This window comes from Apus apus, chromosome 1 (assembly GCF_020740795.1).
Source record: "Apus apus isolate bApuApu2 chromosome 1, bApuApu2.pri.cur, whole genome shotgun sequence".
Lineage (NCBI taxonomy): Eukaryota > Metazoa > Chordata > Aves > Apodiformes > Apodidae > Apus > Apus apus.
The window spans coordinates 67,334,348-67,350,890 of record NC_067282.1 but is presented as its reverse complement, the minus strand read 5'-3'; the positions used below and the strand labels follow the sequence as shown (position 1 = coordinate 67,350,890).

The following is a 16,543-nucleotide window of genomic DNA, read 5'->3' as shown; positions in this document are numbered from 1 at the left end:
CAGAAACTTGGGGACCAGGTAGCTCTGCTCATGGTGCTCTGAGTTCTGAAAGAAAGCTGTGTATACATGGGCAGCTCAAGTGTATGAGTCACACCATTTGTAACACGAAAAATGAGTGATGAGATAAAATAAACTCAATCAAAAGTGAGATATTTTTAAAAAATAATGTTAAACACATGCAATTAAAAACTATCAAAACACAGTTTTTAAAAGTGGTGTTAAATACATGCACTTATAAAACATAAACATTTTTTTTCAAATTTGTTAAACAAATGCAATTAAATAACATGTTTTATTTTCTTAAACTATTAGTAAACAAATGCACTTAAAAAACATAAAATCACGTTTTTAAAAAGTGATGTCCAGGACTGCAACCTAAAACAAGCTGTTCGTAATGTGTTTAATTGAGTTGCCTTTATCTCATTATTTTTTCAGTTCTTAGGTTTGATTGAGTTGCCTTCAAGTTGCTGAAGGTGGTTCTGTTCATGCTGCTGCACAAGTGCTACCTGCTGGTAGGCAGCGAGTTCTCACAGCTGTGAGTTGCTGCTGTAGAAATGTCCAGTGACCAGTTGTCCTGGACCCATGAGGCCAAAGGAAAAGCATTATGCCAGTTTCCAGCTATAGTTAATTTTGTGAAGTTAAAAAGCAAGCTGATGTTAGGCTCAGGAGCTGAACTCCCTTGAGCAGGCTCTCAGTCCCCTGTACAACCCAGCACAATCCAACAACCTCTCTGATTTTATCCTCAGCCTATGATTTCTCTGCTTTCTCTATTAACTGCTCCTGTCTTCTCTGAGCGGTGCATTACTAAATGTTGAGCAAAGCCTCATTTCTTGTTAAAACTAGGAGGAAGTCAGCATGCAGGAGAAAGTTTTCCTAGTGGTTTTCTCACAAGAAGAACCACAAGAATGATCACAAAGCTAGCATATATGTGTAAGGAAAGATTGAAAGAATGTGTGTGGAGTTTTGTTGGGATTTATTTTGGTGATTTTTTGGTGGGTTTTTTATTTAGTGAGAAGAAGACCCTATGTATCTTTTAAAATAATTTTTAAAAAGGTTTCTACAGAGACAAAGAATATGAATTGCTCTATTTTTCCTCTAGGAATTGATCAATAATTTATAAGTTGCAACAAGGATGTTTTAGATAAGATGTAAGGAAAGATTTCTAACAGTAAGAGTGGTGAAGCACTGAAATAATTTGAGTAGGCTGTAGAGTCCCCATAGCAGACACTTAAAGGGTAGGTCAGACAAACATCAGCTGGTGATATTTAAGGTTTACCTGATTCTGCTTTTAGGCAAAATAATGCTCTTTTGAGATTCTTTCCTGACCTTTCTCTATGATTTGGTATCTAATATCTTCTTAGGAAGATCTTGTTTTAGAGAATGTTTGATATTTTTTATGGTAAAGTCGACTTGAATAAGAAGGGTGTTTTAAAAGTTTTATAAATCCACAACTGTCTTCCTTTTGTTGTTCAGAAGAAGTAAACTCCTTTACAGCTTCTCTTTTTACTGTATATCAATGATGCCTTAGAGCTCAGGAATCTGAGTTCGTCTTTCCAGTGCTTTTCTTTCTCCTGGGTAGGCAGAGTGCAGGGCTTAGGGGTTCTGCAGAAGTTGTATGTGGTTAATTTTGGGAATAATGTCTCTGAGAAAATGCTGAAGTCTGCTTCTCATGCAGAATGGTTTCTGTTTCAAAGGACCATGAGTTAGAATACTGAAAAGGTGGAAAATGGGGACATTTCCTCTGAAGACTCCCATGAAGTCTGGTTGCTGTCTGTTTAGTTGAAGGAAAACAGACTTCTCTAGATGTTCTGTATACAAATTTCATTTATGAGACTCCTTCAGTCAGTAATGCATGGAGTGTCATGCCTTGGTTTCATGTTTCTCTGTTTGTTGTAATAGCTGGAGGAGGAGATTGCTCTGAGAGAGAAAAAAAGGCAGGAGAAGGAGAAGGCAAAGCTTGAATGGATAAAGCAGCAACAGGAGATGGGAGAGGAGATAGAAGAAGAACCTGAAGAGGAACCTGAAGAAGAGCCATTGCCACCTCTGTACATACCAGAGGAGCCCAGCCCCATCCTCTGTGGGTTTTATTCAGCACCAGGAAAATTTTGGCTTTCCTTGGTAAATAAATTTTTATTTCATGTTGATGGGATTGCAAGATGTGACAACCTTCCCTTCACATCTGGGTGCCTTAGAAAACTGATTATTTGAAACTATTTGCTTCTCTAGGACATGGAATCCCTTTCATACTTGACAGTTTCAGTGGTCTTTGTGAAGTAAATCAGTAGTGGCACTCCGGATTATTCAATAAATATAAATTTCCAATTGGTACACTTGGTGATGCCTGAATGGGCAGAAAGGCTAAACTGTTCCCTCACAAGCAGAAGATAGAATCTTAACATATTGGTAGGATGGCTTGTAATGCTGGTGATAATGATAGATTTTTCTCTGTGGATAAATGGGATCTCTAGATGTTTGGAAGTAACATTTCCTAACCTATAATAGATCCTTAAGAAAGTAAGAATTTATCTGAAAATTGCATTTACCTGGTAAGTTTCTTCAGTGTTCTTTTTTACCATTTCTTTATGGTTCTCCTCTTCAGGGTGGGTATGACTCAGGGTTCCTCTATCATTGTGAATTCTCCTCAAATGATCACCAAGAAGACCCTGAAAACAGGCAAGATGAACCCTTTGAAGTGATTCCTATTGAGGACTCTGACAACAATCCCATTCGTCGAATCTCATTCTGGTAAAAAATTGTTGTGTAACAGTTAACTTCATGATAAAGCTGGATGAAATTGAACTTGAAAGGGAGGAAGGTTGTTGTCCTGTTTTAATTGTGGGTCAATTGTAGTATGCAGGAGCTCTCTCTGGTTTTCCTGGCATTGAGTTTCACTTACAATTCCTGATGGAACCAGTTGGGCACTGTGTCTGACAGTATAATTTTATAAGCCCCTCAAAGATGAAAATGTCTGATTTCTAACTAAGTACTGTTTAGCACTCAAACATCCTAGACTGTAAATCTCCAGGAGACCCATTAGAAGTCTCTGCAAGTTGTGATCATCTGAACAGCAGCTCTTTTTGGTAGTTAGCAAAGAGAGACCACAGCCCTTGAGAAGGACATGGAGGGTTCACTCTTGTGCAAAGAATACAGGCTTCTCAGGACATTCTGGGAACTGTGAAAAGGGTAAATTATTTTCACACTCACAATATTAGGTTCCATCTAAGGCCAGGCATGATCTACATCTAAAGAAGCAGCTTCAGTTCAGGCTTCAATTTACAGCTGGCTATATTCACCACTATCCATACTAGATGGAGAGCAGGGAGGGAAAACTGGTTTTCTAGCTCTGAATTTGGTGTCTGCTGCCCTGCACAACTCAGGAGACCAGTTCCATGATACCCAGAAAGTACTGGAACATTCCTCAGCAGCCAGTTCTACTAAAGAAGCATCACATTTTGAACCGTGGCCCTTACTTGTTACAAGGTCATCTGTTCTTACTGTTTCTTGTTGCTTATTTGACAGTACCAACAGACTGCTGATGTTCTGTGGGATGCAGAATGGTGCACTGCGCGTTTATCCTCTCCAAGATGAAGAACTCTCAGTGGATACCCTGAAGGAATACTGGTCCTTAAATGTACATGACAATGATTACGGCCAGATCCAGGGGATCTGTTCTAGTTATGATGATAGGTTTCTGATTACCTGTGGGGGAGATGGAAACATTTTTACTTTCAACATCTTGTCTCCAGAGGATGTTCACGAAGAGTTAAAAGCCGAAATCCCCTCTCCTAGGGTAAGCTGCTACCCTTGTTCACTGAATTAGGCCTATTTATAATGAAACTCCTGCAGGTGGGTAAAATCCAGTTCAGTTATGTGGCATCATAGAACTTTCATACAAAAAGCTGAGGTTGCCCAATTCGGAAGAAAAGCTCTTGTGGAACATTCCCTAATGAACAGGCACTATGACTGCATTGCTCCTCCTGAATGTTTTATGTTTTTCTCCAAATAAGCATAGTATGTGCTTTTCACATGTAATATTCTGCTAGTCTTTTTCTACTCAAAAGTGAAATCATGCACATTCCTGGAATGAAAGAACCACAAAGATTTGTCATAATTAATACCTGTCCTGGATTTAATTCCGGTAAAGTATGATTCCACTCTGGACAAGGATTCTAGAAACAATGTTGGGGAATACTGAATGTATAGTTTCTCAGTACATCTAGTTTCCTTCATATACAATTCACAAGTTGTTTTTTCAAAATTTGCTAAACAGCACAGCATGATGCTGATCCTGTTGCTTTTTCACTCTTGGACAACATTAGCAGTAATAGTTTTACAGGTATCCTGTAATCACTGTAGAGCTCATCACCTTTAGCATGTTTGAACAGAGGACACTGGAACTTGGTATCAATTCTACTGATAAGACACAAGAAGAGAGTGTTGTCAACTCCCTCACTAAAAATGTTCAGACTTCATTGATTTGTTAAAAGTTGCACACATTTTAAAACTCTTTTGACTGCCTGAAGGAAAAAAATATAACTTGAAAGGAGCAGTGAGACCTGTTGAGTGATGAAGTGCACACACTATGAATTTTGGAATAGATATGCATTCAGTACAGTTAAAAAATCTTGAAAGTAAAACATATTCAACTTCTAAGTATTTTTAATATTAGTTGATAAGTACATTTTGAATGAAACTAGACTGACAAGGGAGACAGAGAGGAAATTGTGATTTTGGTTCTTTAAGTAAAGTGTTCATGACTACTTGGTATTCTTCACCAGTATCACAAGAGTTTATGACACTAACAATAAACTTAAAATTGTTTTCTTTAACTAAGTAAAGGATCAGAACCTGTGATCAGAGCCTTGCTAGCTCAGTATTACAAGTAGTGATTAATATACAATTATAAAGCATATACATACACTTCTATAATTCTGAGTATGTAAGTAGATCTATATAAAGATCTTTATGGTCAATTTCTGTTGTTCAGACTAGCAACTTTGCATAATGACCATCCTAATAGAGTTTTTCCCTTATCAAAGTATATCTTCATTATGTGTCTATTCTAGTTTTAAATCATGTGGAAGATTTTAAAAATTCCATCTTCATTAAACTTAATGGGATTCTTAGAGAACCGAATACAAATCCTCTGAAACTAATTAAGTTAAATTACAGATCAGTCTAGTACAGCTGTATTCACTGTAAGGTGATAGGCCTTTCTCTTCTTTTAGTGCATGACTGCCTAGGGAAATGAGGCTTGTGTGACTACAGTGTCCATTCATCTGTCATTCTTCACAGCTAATAATTGTGAACTCATTATGCAGTCAGCAGAAGCAAACCAGATTAATTACACATGTAACTTGGAACTAGCCAAGGATATGTTGTCTCTTGTCAACCTGCCAGTGAGGGGAGAAGAGAATTGGATGTGGGGTGTAGAGAACCAAAGATGTTATGGGACAGAGTGAAGTTAGAACAAGCAATGGTGTAATGGTTAATGTTGATGGGGGGATGTAGGATTTATTTTCTCTGTCCCTAAGAACTATGCTTCATTAGTTTTTTTACATGTAAGACAGCTTAATCACTTTTCTTTTTTGTGATATTAAAATCTGTTTTTTGAGGCCTGTATAAGCAATATTGATCATGAAAGTTTCTTTCGGTTTTGCGAGAGGTAAATAGGATCTCTGTTGTAATGTTTATAAAAGCTTTATTGTCTGTTGAAAGTGTTATTGCATGTTTAAAGGCAAGGCAACATTTTTATTCCAGAGTGGTCTTGAGAAGGAGGAGGCTGCTGAAGATATTGAGGATCCCAATGCCTACAAGTAAGAGATGCTTAGATAACGATGAAAGAGATTTTCAAGTGTTAGTAACTCTTTCTTCAGACCATGTATTTCTTTTTGCCTCCTAAGAAGCAAAAGAATTCGTGCTGAATTTGTGTCATTTTCTTGTTACACACAAAGTTGTGTTCAGCCTTTCCCCCAATTTAATCTACTTTTCTGTGGTAGTAATTCAAATATGCTATTCTGAGGCTTACCTAACTTCAGACTACAGAGACAATACAAGGTCAAGGTCAAAGCCCCATGATGTTAGGACTACAAATATAGAGGGAGGTGATTCCTTTCGAATTTACCATCAGGGCCATTGAGTTCACTGAAAGTTTAAAGCTGTAAAGGAAATCTAAAAGGTTACATAAACTGTAACCTTTCCTCTCTTCCATTGAGATTACACCATTTCCTTTTTTATGCATTTTCAGCATTGAGGAAGTCAAGCAGAAAAAGGAGCATGAACGGATAATGAAGGAAGCTGAAGAAAAAAAAGAAAAGAAAAGAGAGGAGTTAAGTGCTCTGAGGCAAGAGTTTCTTCTTCTTCTTCAAAAGAATCAGGAGTTGCCTAAGCACATGCAGCTGCACAGACAGGTATATCTAGTTTTCCTAAGGTCATTTACCTTAAGAGGCACCTTTTTCTAAAATGTTGCTACCTGATGTGTTTGGGTCAAAGATGTCCAACTCTTTGGGTTAAGGTAGTTCTATGAATATCTAATTTTCTGGGAGTTCTGAATCACAGCTGATTTGTGCCAATAATAAGCAAATAAGAAAAATGTGGTTCTCTGTGGAGATCTGAATAGCTCCTGAAATAAAGATTTGTGTTTCTGCATGGAATTCTGGCACCTGGAAAAAAATATCTAGTACGACAACCTAGTAGCCAAGATAATGTGATGCTGAGTTTTCTGTTTTTCTGCAGCATTTTGAGATGGACCACAGGATCTTTGAGGAGCTGAGCAGGCAAACAGCACATAGAATCCAGTTACTTCAAAAAGAGCTGGCTTGGGAGCAGGAGAAACACTTGATTGGACTGCAGAAACTACAAAAGCTGTAAGTACCACTTCTACTTCTCCCTCTTACCTTGCATGGGGCTTACCGTTTACAAATTTGTACCAGCCACAAGGAAAAATAATGTGGTTTTGTTGTTGGTTTTTTCCCCTCATATAATAAATGTCTTCTGTTATGATTCTGTTTTTATTTTACTTGGAACATACACAAATGTATATACTGATATTTGGGTGTATTACTACTTTTGAATCTTTGGTTAAAATTCATATATGCAAATCAAGGAAGTAGTTTCATTCTAATTCACTGTTATATGAAGAAAAGTGTGGTTGAGGGGTGGTGGGGGTGTTGAGACTAACTTTGCCTGGGTTTTGGTCAGGAAGTTCAGTAAGAACCAAGAACTCTTACTGGAACTGGAACAACCTATGAAACAAACCCCTGTTTTTCAGGCATGTTGCTTGTCTGCAAGGTATTTTGGTGTCATTGCTAACACAATGCTCCATATACAGTTTAAAGTTATGAAATGAACTTTCTCAAACACAAGTTTAAGCACAAGGTGTATTTTGGGTTGGTTGTCTTAAAGTATATAGCTAAAGATTAATTCCTAAAAATAAATACACAGTAGCTATAATATATAATAGCAAAATCACCTTCGCACACAGTGTGTGACTGGGAAGAAAAATTTAATTAACATGTTTTTTATCAGTCCTTAATGGAAGATGAAAGATATTTTCATGAAGAATCTGGTGTAAGTTCCAATATTTAGAGAGGTTTAATTATGCTTATTCTTGAGTATCTCCATTCCTAGATTGGATAAAAGTCAGTAGTTTCAGATGTCATCATGCTGTTACTTACTGAGTTGTGAATTTACATGTCTAATAAGTAAAATACATTATTTGTATACTTTTGGTCAAGAAAAAATGGTAGGTTTCTCCTATTGACATCAGACAGTTTTGTCTAAATTTGGCTTTTCAGGTTTCGGGACTCACTGGAATTTGACACTGTTGTTGTTCGTGCTATTCAAAGCAATCATCAAATTTCCACCTACAGACTTTTATCAATGTCTGAAAAATGCTATCAGGAACATTCATCATGGCAGAAAATAGTACATAAAGGGGCATGGAAAAAAGCAGAAGAAATGGACATCGTCAGAACGACAAGTAGTCGTAAACGTATGGCTAATGATGACCATTTAAATCTTACTTACGGTTTCTGTCTTTCATCTTAGTTTGTTTTCCTGAGTTCAAGCTAAAGAAACTATAGTTTCTTCAGGTACAGATACAGAAATATAACTCTGGTATGTTTTTTTAGTACCTGTTTGCATAGCAACGCACATACATGGTTTTCCACGTTTGGGTCAGTGTTACCAATTGTCTGTCAACCTTGTGGGGAGAACATGACTAAAGTCAAGTCAAAGAACCCAAATACATTGAAAACATCCACTGCAGTGGAACTATACTGATAGACACTGGCTCTACAGGACTAATCCCAGATGGTTTCTGGTAGTTGGGGCTGCACTGTGCTGGATGGTATTTACATCTTCACATGGTTATTTTTTGGTCCAGGTATTTCAGCTTTTGAAGGTGACACTGAAAAGCTGAAGACATCAGAGGATCGAAAGCCAACTACACATTATATAGCAAGAAAATATGAGCAAATCAGAAGAATTGTTGAGAAATCTGAGGAGAGGAAAGCTAAGATCTTGAAGAGGGAGGCAGAGTGGAAGCAACTGTGAGTCTTGGACTCTGTGCCCTTTTAGCTCTTCTTGTCTGAGGTCTACTAATGGTACTTAACTGTCATATGGTATTATAATGTCTCTGCCTAGTTTTATATATTCCTAATGGTTGTAGTTAAAATAGATGCTTTTTCATTTGTCTCTGAATCTCAAGAGAGCTTTAGAATCTTTCAGTTAGTTTCTATGGTTCTTCTAAAATATGAAAAAACCTGAATTCAGCTAAGTAGCTGCATCTTCAGATAGGGAGAAAAAACTTGTTTACCTCAATCATGACTAACACCTAAACCATTACAGGCAACTCTTGTTTAAGCCTACCAGCACCACATAGAGCAGATGCTGTTACAGCTGGGTTAGGTCAGTTGTACTAATATCTCTGCAATTATAAGAATGTTTGTGATATGCCTTCATGCTCTATGCTGGTCTTTATTTTGAGAGGCAGGAAAGAGACATGACATCTTTGAGTGCTTAGGGAAGTACAGATGTTCTTTGTTAGGAGATGAATGACAAGGAATGGGACCAATGTAGAGTCGGAGTACATGGCTTTTTAAGGTCATTAATTGTTTAACAGTTGTGGGGAACAATGACAGTATCAGCTCACGACAACAATAATAGAATTATAGAACTATTCAGGTTGGAAAAGTCCCTTGGGATTACAGAGTCCAGCCATCATCCCTACTCCACAAATTTCTCCCCTAAGCCATATCCACCAACACCACACCCAAATGACCCTTAAACACACTTGGGAATGGTGACTCAACCACCTCCCTGGGCAGCCCATTCCAGTGTCTAACCACTCTCTCTGTGAACATTTTTTTCCTAATGTCCAGTCTAAACCTCCCCTGTTGCAGCTTGAAGCCATTGCCTCTTGTTCTGTCAATAATTACCTGTGAGAAGAGACCAGCACCAACCTCTCTACAGTGACCTTTCAGGTAGTTGTAGAGAAGGATGAGATCTCCCCTCAGCCTCCTCTTCCTCAAACTAAACATTCCCAGATCCTTCAAGCATTCTTCATAAGATTTATTCTCCAGGCCCTTCACCAGCTTCGTTGCCCTCCTCTGTACTCGCTCCAGCACCTTGAGATCTCTCTTGAATTGAGGTGCCCAAAACTGGACGCAATCCTCCAGGTGTGACCTCACCAGTGCTGAGTACAGGGGAACAATCACCTCTCTACTTCTGCTGCTCACACTATTTCTAAGAGAAACTTTTGGCTTTCTTGGCCACCTGGGCACACGCTCACTCATATTCAGCCACTTGTCTTTTTGTGCCAGACACTTTCCAGCCACACTTCCCCAAGCCTGGACTGTTGCCTGGGATTGTTGTGGCCCAAGTGCAGGACCTGGCACTTGGCCTTGCTGAAGCCCAGACCATTAACATTAGCTCAACCATCTAATCTGTCCAAGTATCTCTGTAGAGCCATCTGGAAAGTGGCATTGAGTGCACCCTCAGCAAGTTTGTTGACAACACCAAGCTGTGTGGTTGACATGCTGGATGAAGGGACACCATCCAGAGTGACCTTGACAGGCTGGAGAGGTGGGCCAGTGCCAACCTCATGAAGTTCAACAAGGCCAAGTGCAAGGTTCTGCACCTGGGTTGGGGCAACCCGAAGTACAAATAAAGGTTGGGTAGTGAATGGATTGAGAGCAGCCTTGAGGAGAAGGACCTGGGGGAGCTGGTTGATGAAAAGCTCAACATAAGCCAGCAGCTCTGAAAGCCAACTGTGTCCTGGGCTGCACTAAAAGCAGCATGGTCAGCAGGTCAAGGGAAGTGGTTCTGCCCCTCTCCTCTGCTCTTGTGAGACCTCACCTGGAGTACTGCCTCCAGTTCTGGAGCCCTCAACACAGACAGGACATGGAGCTTTTGGAGCAAGTCCAGAGAAGGGCCACAAAGATGATCAGAGGGCTGGAGCACCTCTCCTATAAAGACAGGCTGAGAGAGCTGGTGCTGTTCAGCCTGGAGAAGAGCAGGTTCCAAGGAGACCTTATAGAGACCTTCCAGTACCTGAAGGGGGCCTACAGGAAAGTTGGGGAGGGGCTTTTTACAAGGACATTTTACCAGGGTGTGTAGTGATAGGACAAGGGGTAATGGTTTTAAGCTGGAAGAGGGAAGATTTAGGTTTGACATTAGGAAGGAATTCTTTAGTGTGAGGGTGGTGAGACACTGGCACAGATTTCCCAGGGAGGCTGTGGATGCCCCCTCCCTGGAAGTGTTGAATGGCAGGTTTGATGGGGCTTTGAGCAACCTGGTCTAGTGGGAGGTGTCCCTGCCCAGGCAGGGGGGTTGGAACTGGATGATCTTTAAGGTCCCTTCAAACTCAAACCATTCTTTGATGCTGTGATTTTATGTACTCATTAACCCAGAACTCAGTCCAAGTGTAGGGGTTTAACCTGTCCCATGGCAGAGCTATGTTATAAAAGCTTTGGGGGGAAAAAAAAAATAATCTGAGGTTTTAATTCAAATGTGCAAGGATATTTTTCTCAAAGTAGCCATTGGTTTCTGAAAGAGGTCTGTGATTCTAGATCTCTAGCTCACCTCCCAAGCCTTGCTACAGAAAGCAGAAGGTATGAAATGACCCTGTTTGTTCGTCTATATACTTTCTGTCTTAAAGCTTAGCTTTGTTTTGTACCTACCAGATACCAGAGCAAACCTAGTGATGACTATGAGAATCCCAAGGATGTTGAGGCCATTAGAAAAGCACAAGAAAATATGGGATCATATAATCTGAAGACTGCCACTAACTACAGAGTCCCTGAAAATGAGTGTCTCAACACTGAGAAGAAGATGACACAGCTTACATCCCTGGAAGTGTTGGTACATAAACTGTTTCATTGATATATGTAGTTCCCCCTTTTTGGGGGAAGGAGGATAATGAATTAGTCACTGAAGAAATTTTTTGAAAAGAAATCAAAGTGGATGCAAGAAGAGGCCTTGACAGATAGTCTTGAGCCAGCTTTAGTTACAAATCAACCTTTCTCTAGTGATTGATTCAAACCTGAATCAATCCAGGATAACTCTCAGCCAGCTCTTTTTAAACAAGAAAGAGAATTTACCTTTTGTAGTGCTTCAGCAGGAAGTTCTATCTTTTGAAGACAGATGGAGAATTCAAAAATTCTTATCATCTAGTAACAGTAGGCTTTCCCTAAAACACTGAGCTGAATACCCCCTGCCATGAAATACCTCTACAAAATTGGGATGTGAACAAGGACAGATGTTTCTAGTGTGGCCTCTGTATTTGCACTTTGGCAGTCGTTGCTTCTGGGTACTAAGCATTGGAATCTTCCTGAGAAACCAGGTCTTTTTTGTGATAGGACTCCTACAGCTATCAGACATTTTTTAACCACAAAGACACAAAACCCTCAAATGTTGTGCAGTATCTCTGTTGCTCTCCTCGTGACTTCTTTCCCCCCTCCTTCTTCCCATGGGAACTGTTTTTCATTTTATTTGACTGGAGTGCAAAAGAGCAACAAATTTCTTTTGCTAGAAGAACAATGAAGAAATATATCTATTGAACTTAGAACTGCCTAGTTGCTTTTTGGTAGGAAGGCTTATTTCTTGCCCTGCTTACTAATAGAGGAGTCTCTTCACTGCATGGTTTATCTTTGGCAGAGTGTAAGTCATAATCTCAGTGGCCCTGAATCTTCTCCAGTCTTATCCTTGTGAAGTAGTTGCCTAATCTCAGGCACCCTCTAGGCTGTGCTGCTTTGATAGCTGGATCTAAGCAATACAGAAGCAATGCTACAGTCTTAGGGGATTTGTAGGATCACTTTAATCTTACACTTGGGCTCCAGTACTTCTTTGTAGTGATGATATTGCCACATAATCAGTGATTCACCTAACTCAGTAGGACAAGCCAATACAAGTAAAGGGAATAGTTCTTGTAAATTCCAGGTTAATACAGATGAAGAATTACTTCAGGTGGATGGTGTATAGGGTTGTTTTCTTTTATAAAGATCAGAGAAGTTTCTGCCAAATATATTAATGTTAAATTACAGAACCATGTCCAGGTGGCTTTTTAATATCTCCAAGGATGGAGACCCCACAGCCTCACTGGACAACTGTCATCCTCACAATAAAAAAGCATTTCCTGATATTCAGAGGGAAACTCCTGTGTTTCAGCTTGTTCCCATCTTCTTTTGCTAGTCCCTGGGCACCACTGAAAAGAGCCTGGCTTCATCCTCTTTCTACCCTCCTTTCAGGTATTTATATACACGGATAAGACCCACTCAAGCCTTCTCTTCTCCAGGCTGAAGAGTCCCAGGTCTCTCAGCCTTTCCTTATATGAAAGATGCTCCAGTCCCAAATCATCTTAGTGGCCGTTCACTGGACTGTCTCTAGTAGCACCATCACTCTCTTCTACTGGGGAGCCCAGGACAGGTCAGCACTCCAGATGTGGCCTCACCAGGGCTGAGGAGAGATCACCTTTCTTGATCTGTGGCAACAGTCCTGAATACAGTCCAGGATAATGTTAGTCCTTTTTGGCCCAAGGGCACTTTGCTGACTGTTGGTCCACTTGATGTCCACCAAGACCCCCAGGTTCTTTTCTGCAGTACTGCTTTCCAGCTGGTCAGCCCCCAGCATGTACTGGTGTATGGGGTTGTTTCTCCCCAAATGCAGGACTTTGCACATCCTAGGGTTGCTGTCAGCCCATCGCTGCAGCCTTGCCCCTCTGGATGACAGCACAACCCTCTGGTGTATCAGCCATTCCTCCCAGTTTTGCATCACCAGCAGACATGCTGAGGGTACACTTTGCTCAGACAATTAATGATGATGAACAGAATTATTATTATTACTGAACTCTGTATCTAGAATTATTACTGAGGTCTGCCTACAGGCCAAGCAAGATTCAAACAAGTTGTTACAAAAACGTTTTGCTGCACTTGGCTGTTTAACTTCCACCTCTGACATCTGATGTGTCAGTTTTCAGATTAGTGGATCTTCATCTTGAGTTGGAGAAAAAATAATTCAGCTGATGCTGAAGTATTCTGCGTTGACTTTGGGACTCTGGATTGCTGGAAACCCTGGAGAAAATTTGTCTTGGACATCTAATGGCTTATATGAAATCCCAGAACTTTCTTGTTTTAATATCACTATCTATTATACTTCAAAATACAGAACTTTGTTCCACTTCTAACCATCTGCAGTAGCTGTGACTTCAGCTTCACCATCACATACAAAAATAAAAGAATCTCATCTGCCTTGCAGAAGCTACATTTATGGAGGATTGCTTTGGTATCTTTGATGTTATGTGAGATAAGGTCTTTGTTTCAATTACTATGTCAAAAAAGTCTAGATTTCTGTACAGCTGTGCACTTGTTAGTGTTTACAGTAAAGGCCCTCTCAGGTATGTTCATTTTGGAGGGCCATGAAAACTTGCTTTAAAAAATACCAAAAGAAATCTGATTTTCTTTTTGTTAGTGTGTTATTTGTCCTGTATGCCTGAAAAGAGAGCCATGTATCAAAGCTTTGTATATAATGAGAGATAGCCCAAATGACTAATCCTTTAAACCACACAGCATATTTTCACAGCCTCACAATCAAGTCAGGAACTGGGAGTATGGGGAAGCCTCATTTCCCTTCTTACACCTTTGCTATTTTCTGTGAAGGAGAGGAAGAGAGGTGGTTTGAAAGATTTTAAAACCATGGGCTGAAGATATCTAATGTGTGGAGATGGTACAGAAAACTAGCATGAAAGGAGGAAAGTCAGTATGACAAGCCTCTTAACCATTACTTGTGTTGGGGAAGACTAAGCACTATGTAAGTGTTCCTGAGGAATCCTACAAAAATTGTTTTTCCATTGCAGATCCACAAGAGGAAAGTGAGTATCAACAAAGAGATCATGGCTTTGCGGGATCTGAAGATTTCTGTTATTGATGAAATCAAGTGTTTAGTGCAAGAACTGAAACCCATTCAAGCAGCCTTGGATTTATCAGAACGTCTCCCTCTCCCACTGGTCCCTCTGTTACACCCAGGTGAGGTTCCTGAAAAAAAATTTGAGTATGACAGAGACATTCTCCTGAAGTTCCAAGAGGAGCAGGAGGCCAAGGCAAAGCTCCAGGAAGAACTGCAGGAGTCTTCCTCATCTAGTGCATTCAGCCATGGGTTTCTTCAAGCTCCTTCTGTTAAAGAGACTGATCCCATGGCACAGGCTGCAGATGTGTGCCCGATAACAACAGCATCATCTGTCACAGACGAGCAAAAAGTTTTTGAGATTGAGAAGGCAGAGCCAACAGAAATAGAACTGGAAATTTTAAAGAAGGAGAAGATTAAAAATCTGTACTTACAGGACACCTTGATTAAAAAGGTAGGAAATCAAAAGTTCTTTTGTCAGATTGGACAATCCCACCACATCATAAATAAAACCAAAATCCCTTCTGTCTCAGGAATGCAGCTACTTTTGCCTTTCCAAAGTTCAGGGAAGTGGTATCTGGTGCAAATTTACAGTGCAAATCAGTATAATTCCCTAATGGTGACGTGTGCACTGACTATTATAACTTGGAAAGCAGACCTTGCTTTTCTTGATTGTTCTATGAAACTATGAGCGTAGTGGCTAAAAAAGACAAGTAAAATGTTAGAAATTACTTGAACAGTGGTGAAGAAGAAAAAAGGAACATCATTACAACTTTGTAGTTTCATGTTGTTCTCAGCTCTTAAATAACTGTAGTCCCAATCCTTTTGTCTCACAAATGATTTTGTAGAATTAGAAAGGTACAAAAAAGAGTAACCAAAAGGGTTAGTCATGAGAAAGCTTCTTTAAAAGGCAGGTCTAAATGGATAAAGCATCTTTGGCCTGGAAAAGGGGCAAGTGAAAGGGTTGCAGCAAGGTGATAAAATCATGAACAGCATAGAAAAGGAGAGTGTAAATCATCTCTTAAAAGAGGAAGAGATTTCAAATGATATGGTAGCGAAGAAAGCTTGAAATAAGCAAATGGAAGTAGTTTTACTATCCAACAATAACTAAGCTTTGGAACTCAGCGTTAGGATGTGAGGGAAGCTACAATTTTCATGAAGTCTGGAAGAAAAATCCATTTAAAGCTGTTGAGCCCAAACATGCTGCTTCAAGCTCAGGATGTCCCTAAGTCAGAGTTTAGGAGGACATGGGGAGGAGCAGAGAGGTGTACCACTGTTCCCTTGTTTGCTGTTTCTTACTGTCTATAACTTCTGCTAATGGCCATTAACTCCTTGGTGTGCCTCAACAGAGACACTCTCGTCTTCATGTGTGTAAAGGTTTTGAGAGAATATCCATATGCTGCTGTGACCATTATATATATATATTTATATATATATATATATATATATATATATAAGAGTTAATGTTGGCTAGTTGCTTGTTAATGTTGGCTGATGTTGCTAGTACTGATTTAACTGTGAATGTCTTAAGGGAAGAACTGGCAGGTATTCTGAATGAAGTTTGTCAAGGCAGAAGACATTGATTGCTACATCTCAGGTGGTAACATGAACTCTTTCAGACTACTATAAAACATTCTCTGAAGTGTAAAATACTTGTGGGGAGCAGTGGGATGCAGTAAAATATTCCTGTAAAGCCCTGTTGATTCTTTTACTGTTGTGCTGAGAACAAACACATTTGGCATTAACTCTGTATTTCTAAATGCTTCCGTTATTCATAGTAAACACCATGGGCAAGTTGCTGATTTGGCAGAGAGAACTTCCCCCTTCTGCTCCTTTCTCCAGCTTTACATTTTTAGCTTTACTCCTAATGCTTTCCCTGTTCCTCATCTGACTCTGATATGCTCCAGATCAATGCACTGATGATCAACTTTGATGCTGAACTTCGTGTTCTGCGACACAAGAAACTGAAGCTGGATGTGCTGATGAAAACTGCTGACCTGCGCTACATCACGTGCTATGAAGAGCTGCTTATCCTGAAGAAACTTGAGAAACATGAGAAACTTCTCCAGGAGCGTGTTAGCAACCTCATCAGGGAGCAGGAAGCTATTGAAGTAAGTATACCACACGTCTCTGGATTTAACAT

The 16,543-nt window shown here is 39.8% G+C and overlaps 1 protein-coding gene across 3 annotated transcripts in view; it reads left to right on the top strand.

Moving 5' to 3' along the window:
• The window catches only part of CFAP44 (cilia and flagella associated protein 44), a 48,588-nt gene that overhangs the window by 23,073 nt on the left and 8,972 nt on the right, over window positions 1-16,543 (top strand). For all 3 annotated transcript variants that reach the window (XM_051607892.1, XM_051607890.1, XM_051607891.1), the window contains 11 exons: window positions 1,900-2,118; window positions 2,600-2,745; window positions 3,520-3,790; window positions 5,761-5,816; window positions 6,248-6,410; window positions 6,736-6,866; window positions 7,797-7,993; window positions 8,387-8,552; window positions 11,187-11,364; window positions 14,354-14,854; window positions 16,308-16,511. In XM_051607892.1, the coding sequence (XP_051463852.1) occupies window positions 1,900-2,118; window positions 2,600-2,745; window positions 3,520-3,790; window positions 5,761-5,816; window positions 6,248-6,410; window positions 6,736-6,866; window positions 7,797-7,993; window positions 8,387-8,552; window positions 11,187-11,364; window positions 14,354-14,854; window positions 16,308-16,511 (2,232 nt within the window). The remainder of the gene's footprint in view (window positions 1-1,899; window positions 2,119-2,599; window positions 2,746-3,519; window positions 3,791-5,760; window positions 5,817-6,247; window positions 6,411-6,735; window positions 6,867-7,796; window positions 7,994-8,386; window positions 8,553-11,186; window positions 11,365-14,353; window positions 14,855-16,307; window positions 16,512-16,543) is intronic.